At 43.4% G+C, this 12,034-nt stretch overlaps 1 protein-coding gene across 1 annotated transcript; it reads right to left on the minus strand.

Annotated features, from left to right (window-relative positions):
- Positions 1-4,625: 4,625 nt before the first annotated feature.
- rtn4rl2a (reticulon 4 receptor-like 2 a) lies at positions 4,626-10,089 on the minus strand. Its single transcript, XM_061679632.1, is given in 7 exon segments — positions 4,626-6,674; positions 6,676-7,491; positions 8,556-8,789; positions 8,890-9,116; positions 9,839-9,946; positions 9,949-9,988; positions 9,990-10,089. Coding segments are annotated over 7 exon segments (1,512 nt in total). The 5' UTR covers positions 10,038-10,089; the 3' UTR covers positions 4,626-6,635.
- Positions 10,090-12,034: the final 1,945 nt, after the last annotated feature.

Below are 12,034 nucleotides of genomic sequence, written 5' to 3' on the forward strand. Positions count from 1 at the left end.
ATTGGGGCTCAGCTACATCGTCCACAAAAAGATTTGATCCTTCTGTGGAACAATTGGTTGGAGCTAATGCTTCGAACTGTGTTCACAGTCATTTCTACAGTTTAAAAATGTACTGAACCGGTGACGACAGAAAATGGGGAGTATGGGGGAGCAGGGCAAATGGTACAGAGTGACTCAGATGGGAAAACTCCATAAAGGTCTGTTGAAAAAAACAATATTTTGGGGGGGGGGGGGGGGGGGGGGGGGGTTAAATATAGACTCCAACCGATACCACCCCTCATGTCACAGGCGTGTTTGGACTGGTCTAATACGGAATATGTATGCCTGTGACATGAGGGTGGGATTGGTTGGAGTCTATATTCATCTGTGATGACGTGTGCTAGCTGTGATGCATGGGAAGTGATACAGGAACAAATGTGAGAATGGAAGAAGGGATGCATTGATAAAATGGGAACAGGGGACAAAAGGGAAAGAAACTGAAATTCCAGATTGAAATTAATATTAGGTGTAGGTATGAAACAAGCTGTTTGTCTCAGAAAAGAAGCAGCTATACAATTATTAATAAAACCTAGCCTTATCAGGCCTGGAATTCTTTCCCACACTAAAACAGTCATACCATTCATTATTTTGGTAAATATTATATTTGCCCAAACATATTATATTTAATAAATCCAAGACTGGGACTGTATCAAAAATTCCATTTCACATAGACAATAATGTTCAGTAATTATTAAGTATTAATTTATCAATGTTTTCCTGCAAATGGGTAGAGAACAGTCCAAGGTGTATCCTGCCTCTCGCCCAAAGTCAACTGGGATAAGCTCCAGCTCAACCATGACCCTAATAATAACAAACACTATAGAAAATGGGCACATCAGGAAATCCGGTTTCCACAAAACATATTGCTTAGGTTAATTGAAGACTGAAGGGTTGTTGGTCTATTTTCGCCCTATGATTGACCACAGACCAGGTTTTGAGTATACCCGCCTCACACCCAAAATCTACTGGGATAGCACACGTGACTCCGAAAATGGATGGATGGATCGTGTTATCAATGTTTATCATTGCCGTTGGCATGTGCAGTGGTATGCAATTGCATCATCATTCACAAACGTCTTTCTCCTACTGTATTTGGCCAATCTCATAATTTAATAAGGTGACAAAAATATCTTGTAAGTTTCTACAGCACTGCAAATTCCATACATAATTTAAAAAAATACTAAATCAGTATCTTAATGAGTGTCTGTGCTGATACTTTGGTTAGACAACACGAGAACCACATCTCAGCATCGAATATGACTTATCCAAATTACAGAGTCACTAAAATACATGCTGAAATGTGTGTGCTTGTGTCATGTGAGCGATGTCTGCGACATATTTTGGGGATGCTCCTATTGTGAGTTGGAGCTGTTTTTGTAGTCCATACCTTTGTTCTGTAGGTGATGTGTATGTGTGTAGGGCTGCATGTGCGTAAATCCTGCTTGTGCGATGCAAAAAACGTCTGTACACAGGCAGGCAATACGCAAAGGCAACAGTATCCACAAAAACGTGAGGCAAAAGGGCAAGGTCAATAATCAGAACAGGGTCTAGTCTTACTATGGGTCGGTGAAGTGGGAACAAGGAATGCTGGGAATGCTGGAACGTGACAACAAGGTACAACGAACTGGCTACCAGAAAGAATGAGAAACGAGGTTGAATGCATGGGGTAATTAGGGTAAACGAGGCACAGGTGGGGAAGATGCTCTCAGGAGCAGGTGTGTACGAGACAGGGGGAAGACAACAACCAGAACACACAACCATGACAGCGTGTTCGCACCTAAGCCTTCCAAATGTTCTCCATTGCAACCAATCCAAGTACAAGACTCAAACATCATACCTCTTCTTTGATTCTGTGAGCATTCTGTCTCCATCTCTTCTGTATACACACACACACACACACACAGTATATAGAGACTCTGTGCAGGCCAGTCAAGTTCATCCACAACAGACTCTGTCATCCATGTCTTCATGGGAACTTGCTTTGTGCACTGGTGCAGTCATATTGGAAGAGGAAGGGGCCAGCTCCAAAGTGTTCCCACAAAACTGGGAGCAGGGAATTCTCCATAATCTCTTGGTACGCTGAAGCATTCAGAGTTCCTTTCACTGGAACTAAGGGGCAAAGATGTACTATTTGAATAAACTCAGTTTGAGAGAGCTAAAAAGGAATGCGTTATGGGCCCAACAGACAAGTCATTGGCAAAGTTACTACGTTCCAAGTACTGTAGTCTCAGTATTAAAAAAAGGATGCAGTACAGTTTTCAACACAATCCAACAGGAGATATTTTCTAACATATAACACCTATAAATCCATTTGCGTACTTTATCTGTCCATTTCTCATCCCCAAAATCTCGTTCAACTGTGCGCGCTGACTGACGTTAAATGACGTCCAGTCAAACCCACACAAGTTATATGAACTCTGTGAGGATGCGTCATAGAAATCTTTTGCCAAGACCAATCTGGATGTGAAGGATGAGCTGTCTGGTGCACTTGTTACATCCTTACATAGGAATTACAAGCACCTAGTGATACTGGGAAGCTCAGAGTGTCCATGTTCGTTCTGATATCTTTGTGTGTGTTTTTCCACAAGTGCAGGTTAATTGTTGAACAAATGGGAATATAAAAAATTTGGACTTATAACTTGATAATTGTATCCACACTCTGTAAAAATATTCCATAATGAGTGTTTATATTTAGCTACAGAACAAGTAGCAATGGTAACTTCATTACCACGTTAATGAACTTCAAGCAAGCAAGCAAGAAAAAAACAATTTGAATCATCTGGAGACAGTATTTATCACAGCAATGTAGTCTTATTCCTATATCCAACAATGAGTTGAACCAGGGGAGAGTCTAAGTCGCGTACTTCGGGTTGGCTGAGCCCATGACCTAATTTTGGAACCTACTCTTCTGAAATTTGATCAAACCTTTTAGACCTTGAAAAATACCATTTGGTGGACCCAAAATAGGCCTAGCCTCACCACTAATAGATAATAATAATACATCCCTCCATTTTCCACACCGCTTATCCTCACTAGGGTCGCGGGGGAGCTGCAGCCTATCCGAGCTGACTCTGGGCACGAGGCGGGGTTCACCCTGAACTGGTTGCCAGCCAATCACAGGGCACATATAAAACAAAAACAAAAACATTCCCACTCACATTCACACCTACTGGCAATTTAGAGTCTTCAATTAACCTACCATGCATGTTTTGGGATGTGGGAGGAAACCGGAGTGCCCGGACAAAACCCACACAGGCACGGGGAGAACATGCAAACTCCACACAGGCGGCGCTGGGATTTGAACCCCAGTCCTCAGAACTGTGAGGCAGATAGATGTGCTAACCATTCATCCACCGTTTCACCTCCTATGAATCCCACAAATTAAAATTATAACATCACAGGGCTTCTTCAGGACTGGCATATCAATTTGGACCCAGCCCATACATGTTCAACCCATTCACTGCCAATGACGGCTAAAGAATAATAATAATTGATCAAATGTTATTTTGTTATTGCCAATCATTCCCGACCACTGATCTTGAATAAAAATCAGCCCTATGCGTAATGCAGTAAGTTTAAGAACCTCTATACTATAGAACACAAGAGAATATATGTGCATTGACTGATGAGCGATGACTATTTAACAGTGTTCTAAGATGTTTAAAAATATACTGTAAAATACTGTTGTAATCCACCATAAATTTATATCTATTCATGACAAAATGCTGTTTTATGCTGGTAAATTATTATTTACTGTTATTGTTAAATGGCAAATTAAACTCTTAATTTAGCTGCAAGGTATGAGTATTTAACATCCATCCATCCATCCAGCCATCCATTTTCTGAGCCGCTTCTCCTCACTGGGGTCGTGGGCGTGCTGGAGCCTATCCCAGCTATCATCGGGCAGGAGGCGGAGTAAACCCTGAACCGGTCGCCAGCCAATCGCAGGGCACATACAAACAAACAACCATTCGCACTCACATTCACACCTACGGGCAATTTAGAGTCTCCAATTAATGCATGTTTTTGGGATGTGGGAGGAAACCGGAGTGCCAGGAGAAAACCCACCAAGGCACGGGGAGAACATGCAAACTCCACACAGGCGGGGCCGGGGATTGAACCCCGCTCCTCAGAACTGTGAGGCAGACGCTCTAACCAGTCGTCCACCGTGCCACCGAGTATTTAACAGTTTCTTACAATTGTAATAAAGTACAGTAATATATTAATATAGTACAGCAATTTGTTACAGTGGCCAATCTGTGCCAGAGATATGCATGTGAAGTAATCAAGTGGGAGTGCAGTTATTCATCTTAACACTTCCTTTTCTCTGTTGTGCTCAGTGTGTTTGTTGATGCTGGACAACTGACAACTGCCTGGAGGACTTACACAACAGCGTGCATGCGCAGGTCCATGCCTGCTGCGTGTGTGCATGTGTACGTGTGTGTCTGTGTGTGTGCATTGGTATTCGACTGAACATGAGCCAAGGAAAGAAGATCTGCCCACTCAATGACATCAGTTTAAAACAAGTTAGAATTTATTCTTGTTCAGGTTTTCCTTCCACAGTAAAAATGACAAATAAGCCGCTGACATATAAAAACAGCTAGATTTGTATTTCCTTCTTCTATACTGAATATGCACATTGACAAACTGAACACGAAAACAAGGGGTGGCAGTGTAAGAATGGATGTTCGTTCAGTGAATGATATTGCTCCAATCTCTGAGAACTGATGTTGCTTGCCTTCTCGTATAACACTGAATATAATCTACAAGTGGCATCACAAAAGCTTTCCTGTTTTTCCTGTGCAGTGACAACTTGCTCAGTGCGATTCTGTGTGCACACCTACTCTTCAACTCCTACGGAATGTCAACCTTGACACCTTTGCTTCGCTTCCATCTGAACATCTGAGAACGGGAGGGAGCTGTAGCATATATGGGGGCGCAGGATGAAAGCATGTCCACCATGCTTTGTGTGAAAGGTGAAAAATGGGCCAATTTTAAGTGGCCTTAATAAGACCGAAGGAGATTGAAAGATTTCTTCCTCCCCCTCTGCCTTTTCCATTTCCACTCAAGCTCATATTCCATCCGTATGTCTGCATGTGCATGGCACTTTGTTGTCTTATTTCCCTCCTGTTCTCTGCACTTTGTCACCCATTTGACTCTCATTGCGCTCTTAGTTTATTTTCCAATCAGCCAATTTGCACCTCATCGGTCCATCTGGCCTCTTTGGTCGATGACTCAGTGGAGTGATAAACTTACTGACGTAATTGCCTTTCGCAGTGCTGCCAGCTTGTGAATCTACTCAACCTTATTTATCCACACTATAGCAGATGCCGTTCACAGTCAGATCCATTCCAGATCAGACTAATACTGTATGAATGATTGGTGTGTCCTTTTGGGACACTTGACTCAGATGTACTCAAGATTTAGTCACACAACAATCTGCTATTTTTTTGCTGGATACTAGTTTTTAGTTGTTTTGTTTCAATCTTTTTTTGTAACAAAACAATTATGCTCAATTAAAGTTTTAACATCTTTTGGGGGGAAAAAAAGCACAAGTGTGATCCAGGAAATATTGAATGTATCTCTTTATAAAGATGTTCATCTGCATCCAGTCAACAGTCTTTTTACATAATATCAATATGTCACAGAAAGACATCCAACAACCAATCCCAGGCTTCCTGAAAGGAAGAATTCGTTTCCAGTGTTTGTCGTAAATGACACCCTATTTACAGAAAATATGAAAATGGGAATAAAATGCAAAAATATTGAGATACAAATAAGTATAACTGATGATGAGTGGATGTTTTACTATACCTATTCTTGTGAGGGCCCTGTCAACCCTCTCTCTCTCTCACTCACTCAGTCAGTCACTCACTCACTCACTCACTCACTCACTCACTCAATCACTCACTCACTCTCGCCTTCTTCATTCTAAATCTGTCACTTTACAATGCTCTTTACTCTGTCGTTTTCATGTCAGACCATTAATTTCTTCACTTTTCATGTCACTCCCTGAGCAGCTTCAAAGAATATGATCTCTGTCTCCTCAATGCCTTGTTGCCTTCACAGTTTGCCTGGATCAAGATGAGCTAGACGACATCAATTTGAGCACGCACAACAAACAAACACAGGTATTTACATGGCACTGTAAGTGGTTACAATACTCTTGTTACTACGCACTGTTTTCTAACAGTAATTAGTATAAACCAGTTACCTGGGTGCAATAATAGCACTAGTAGTTTTGACTCAGTTGAGTTGACAAAAATAATGACATCATTGACAACTGCTTTCAAATCTTGCTGATGTTAATGATGGACTTAGCCCTCGCAGCCCTGATTTCAGGAAAATCATGACATCATTCAGGCTTCAAGCACAATACCATGCCTGTAGTGTGTTGTAGCTAAAGATCTTCTAGCAGCCCTGAAAAGTGTTAAGCCCTGTAGGGTGGTAGAATCAGAATCTTCCTATCAAGCTCGCTGTGCCTTGAGGATTGGCATACAACAGAGCTGCCAAGGGCGGTATAGAGAGTCTTAATATGGAACTTGCAGCCTTTAAAACAGGCTGGAAGGTAAGGAGCAGGGCACTTCAAGATAGATTCAGCCAAATAGCAAGTGGAGGTTGAATGTGAACACTGAGGACGGTTAGTAGTGAAAGGGAAGAGGGACAGGACGGTGAGGGAGAGGAGGAAGATGGAGGCAGGTCAAACTCAGGTGGACATTCGAGCTCAAAGCATCGCAGGGAGACACCTGAGTCCTCGTTGCCATAGTTTGCCCAGTACTCTTCCTGGTCAAGTTTAGGCAGTGCCAGTTCTTCCTCCCCCAACTCATACTTGACCACTGACGTGCTGGTGGACGGGCCTTTCCCGTACAAGCCGGCTTTGACGGTCTCTGAAGACTTCTCAAAGAGACCTTTAGTTGATGACTGGGGCTTGTTTTTGTGGAACCACCATCTGGTTTTCGTACTGAAGGTGGTGGTGGTGGACCCGGCGATGGAGCCTGGGTCAGGCAGTGGGCAGAGGGCGAAGTCCATTTCTCGAAGAAAGCGAAGGTCTTGACCACGGCGCGTGGAAGGAGATGCGCAAATCACCTCAGATGAAGACACACGGGCCTCCCGGAACCACTCCCACAGGGCGCGGGCTTCGCAGCCACAGGACCACGGGTTGGCATTGAGGCGGAGGAATTCTATGCCCTGAGTGTCCCTCAAGGTCTGACTGGGCAGCTCGGGCAGGGAATTGTTGAAGAGGAATAACATGGTCAGGCGACCAAGGTCGCGAAAGGCCCGGCGGTTGACCTGCCTCACACGGTTGTCATGAAGGAGCAAGCGGTCAAGGTTTACCAAGCCGTGGAATACATTTTCTGAGATGGTGCGTATACGGTTTCCGTGCAGGAAAAGCTGACTCAGGTTGATGAGGTCAGAAAAGATGTCATCCTGCAGGAAGTGGAGATTGTTTTCCTGCAGACAAAAGCCAAAGATTGTGTAACTAGAGGACCACAATGTATCCCGCGTGGCATCTTCTGGATTTTCTTGTGCATACTTCTTTGCAACACAACTAGTGCATTGGTAAATTACAGCTTCATCAATCCCTGTGACATCAATTTGTGACAAATTAAAAAGCAGGAATGTTTGTTTGCCTAATGTCGTGACCTCTGTTCTTTGCACACAAAGGTCTAAAATTACTGTGAAAGAAATAACTCCCAGTGGGATATGAATACAATTGTAAATATGATTTTCGTTGATCAGTGGACAGCAGCTTCCTGCAAGGTACATTACATATTTTACATACATTAAGTGTTTACATGACTGGAAAGCCATTTGTCATCCTTGATATCCATCTCATGTACTCTACATGCAGAAGTACACTCTTTGTTGTCACTAGGAAAACAATCGAGTGCACTAGTGGGATACTGAATAAATAATCAAATGGCTTTAAAGTCCTTTGAGCATTTATTCAATATCCTACTAGTGCGCTCAATTGTAAATTAAAACTAGGGCGCTACAAATAAGTCATCAAACCGCTTCAAGGCAAGCCGTTTGAAGCATTTATTTGATGTGCTTCATATTCAGCTTAAGGGCCACATATTAACCTCTTTTTATTCAATAGAAGGACGACTTTGGCAGGCACATGCACACATAGACCCCAAGTGGAGCTCAAGCACTTTCCCCTTTTGCCCTGGACAAAAAAAGCTGCCACCCATTTTTTTCTTCTTCATTCATATATTTAAAAATAATTGTAAAATTACACTGTCATCAAAGTCCGCCCATTTAGAAGCAGGCGTGTGCACTTGTACAACTAGCGAAGTGCTTACATTTCTATGAGTTAACATCAAACCATAAAGCCAATTAAACATTTTTTTCACCGCACACTAGTTTTGAATCATAATTCAGGACAATAGAAGGAAATGGAATAAATGCTCTAACAGCTTCCCATATAACGCTGCAATACCATTGAACTTAATGCATTTATGTATGTTATTTGCAACTAATTCAAACTTTCATCTCATTCCTGTGTTCCATACCTGTAAGTAGAGATAGTGGAGGCTGTAAAGCTTGCGGAAGATGTCGTGAGGCAGGGCGGTGAGTTTGCAACGGTGCATATGGAGGCTCTGGAGCTTCTCCAGGCCGCGGAAGGCTCCTCCTTCCAGCCGGTGAAGGTTAGCGTTGTCCCCCAGGTCCAACTCCTCCAAGTCCCTCAGCTCACTGAAAGCCCCTGCTTCGATCCATGTAATGTTGTTGGAAAACAGCCACAGGACCTATAATACAATATCCATATGTGATGATTCCAGCAAGAAAAACCTTTTGACTCGTTTCGTGCACATTTGATGTGGATGCACCCAATGGACTCCTTCCTACCTGGGTCCCAAAGCCAAAAGAGCCAACTCTAAGCTCCGTGATCCTGTTATTCTGGAGGAAAACGCGCTGCGACTCATACGGCACACCGGCCGGGACGGCGGTGAAGTTCTGCGCCTGGCAGCTCACGGTCATGGGATTCGGGTAGCACACGCACAGGTGCGGGCACCCCAACGCCGGACTTGGCTTGCCGAGGACCATCCACACCACCAACCAAAGCGAGAGGCCGCCTGCATGGAGGAAGAGGAGGAGCAGGAGGAGGTGAGTCGGTGGTGCTGAAACCAGCTCCCGTTCACTCCGGTCCAGTTTGCCCTTTTTTATTGAATTTTGTTGGATTCTATTGTATTTACCGAGTTTACCACGTTGCCGCTTGTATCCACTTTGCACAAACTGTACAAATATTACTGGAGCATAATTAGACTGCTTTTATGGCCGACCAGCTCCAAAATGTCTATCCGCTATACCAGGATGCATCTTGCTTTGATTCTATTTGAAATGTCTTTTCATTTCAATGTCTTATACTTCCTTTTCCTTTTCGGTTGTCTCCATATTAAGAATGTCAGTGTTGCTGGTGTGACAATTTAATTGACCTCATGGGATGAATAGACTCGTGTAGACATCTAGCTATCGATCTGTAGCCATCTTTCCCATCTTTGAGCAAATCAAATGGTCACACCGCCAAGAATTGAAACGATTGCTCCATCAGCCTATCTGTCTCTCTCTCTCTCTCTCTGTCAATTTATCCGTTTTTGCCGGAAATTACAAGGAGATGACTTTTCAGTGATCATTAAAAGTCGGCCTCGTTCCGAAGTTTGCAGAGTTCGTATCTTGTACGTCTTGTACGGGAAGGTTAGGATTAAACTTCGCTCTCGAAGCATTCCAGGAATTCACGCGCACTTATTTGCTGTCGTTGTACGTTAATAAGAAGAAGACGCCCAAAAGGCAAACTTACTTTTGCAGTTGCGCACGACGGAGCGTCGTCGGCTCCGAGGAATCGAGAAGGTTTCCATCCTGAACCAAAGCCCAAAGCGAGTTAGCCTGGTGGGGCGAAGTATTGCCTGCTATCTCCGCTGAGGACCTGGTTCCCGAGTCGGAGCGACTGGAGAGTGTGCCGGCTGATGGACACCCGTGGCCATATATAGCGGCAGCATCCAACGAGTCGCCTCGTGAGGTGGCCACCGTGGACTCTCCTACGTCACAAGGCGAGGGGGTTCACGATTGAGCGAGGGCGTCAAGAAGCGGAAAGGGGCGGGGCGGGGCGCGCCGTCGGGGATTCTCTTGGGCAAAACTTGACTTTGCGTAAAGGCTGCTTGCATGAGACTCGTGCGGAGGAGGGAGGGAGCCGAGGCACGGTGCCCGCTGATGATGGAGGAGCGGAGGACGGGGAGGAGAAGAGCGCGCGAGTCGCTTCCTGGCAGCGGCTTTCTCGACTCTTTTGGTCTGTTTCCGGCGCCGTGCGAGCCAGACAAAAGCTCCGACACAAACCTCCGATGGCTGTGAGCAAGGAAAGGAGGATGCCCCCGAATTATGATTCAAACTTGCTGCCACAGGAGAATCGCTGCAAGCAATTGTGGTGATTTGCTGTGTAAGGTCAGCACAAACATTTCCTATAGTGCTGCTCCCCAAGGGTTGCGGGGGGGATTCTGGGCTTGTCCCAGTCAATCAAAAGGCCACACATATGGACGAACAATATTATCACATTCACGGCATCTGGCCCCCATTTCGAGTCTTCCGGTGGCTTCTAAGCCTTCTCTGCTAGCCTTAACACTATCACAACAACTGACCTACATGTACAACTTGATTAGATTATTCATTCATTCGTATTCTTATTTATTATATATATATATATATATATATATATATATATATATATATATATAATAAAATACATAATAATACATATAATCATACTTTTACATTTACTTCCAACGGTCTTTTGTCTTCATTTCATAGTGTGTGTCTTGACTAGCCAGCTAGATTTATTTTTTATTTTTGTTTTCCAATCTGATCCCAGCTTCATTAGGTGGTTGTTTGTCTGTATGCGCACTGCGACTGACCTGCGACCAGTTCGGAGTGTAATCAGCCTCTGGCTCAAAGTCGTCTGGGATAGGCTCCAGCTCGACAGCGACCCTAACGAGGGCAAGTGCTAACCCCAAAATGGATAGATATTACTATTTCCTGATTGTACACAACAATCTAGCATAAAACATGGGTTGTTGTTTTTTTTTCATCAGCTTTTAAACCTTAAAAATACCTAGACCTATTAATTAGAATGAACATTCTGAATTCATTCTAATGAATTTCATAAATATTTAACTTATCTCTGATTTTATTCATTCGCTTATTTTTATTTTGTTTTGCTAGGGCTGAGAGTGTCAAAAACGTATTCTGACACACATATGCTATTTTTTATTTATTTAATTTAAAAAAAAAATCCTCTTTAGTTCATTACCATTAAATTTACTCCACTGGCATAAACACATCATATTACAGTAAGCATTAACAGACTGTGTTCAGGTTTTGGGTTATTTAATCCATCTGTTTCGAAAATGACGGATGATTTGAAGCATACAACGTGAGGGAAACATGATCAAGTAAATTAAAGAGTGTTCATGTTGTTAGCTGTTAAGAGCAGGTGACCATTGGAAATTGTTTCCAATAGCGCTTTTTATCCAGAGTAGCAGCAGAGTAGTTTCAGTTGTCAATGACATTTTTTTTCCTCTCTCTCTGTATCTTTGGCCTTCAAAATGAATACATTTAGATTCGAGCTGTTTTGAGGTAAATTTGGGGAAAAAAAGCTTGCCATTCATAGATGCACACAGAAAGCAAACAGATCAGAATACCAGACACATACAAAACAAAATGGATGACCAACAACAGATGACTAATTCAGGCTGCGTTGTCCTTTAGTGCCCACTGACTGTCCGGGACGATCTGAACACAGGCATCCCCTTCACACACACCTACAATGCCAGCTGCACAAATGTGTGTCGAGTGTTTCTTGTGGAAAACATTTCTTCTTTCTCTGGAAGGACTTGCCACCACAGTGTCAGTTTTCAGCGTTGTGCAAGTCACGCACACAGTCGCTTTGAAGGCGCTATCTCCTCCAGTAAGTTGTGTCGTATGCTACTTTGTGTTGGTGTCAGTC

Source organism: Phycodurus eques, chromosome 6 (assembly GCF_024500275.1).
Source record: "Phycodurus eques isolate BA_2022a chromosome 6, UOR_Pequ_1.1, whole genome shotgun sequence".
Classification (NCBI taxonomy): domain Eukaryota; kingdom Metazoa; phylum Chordata; class Actinopteri; order Syngnathiformes; family Syngnathidae; genus Phycodurus; species Phycodurus eques.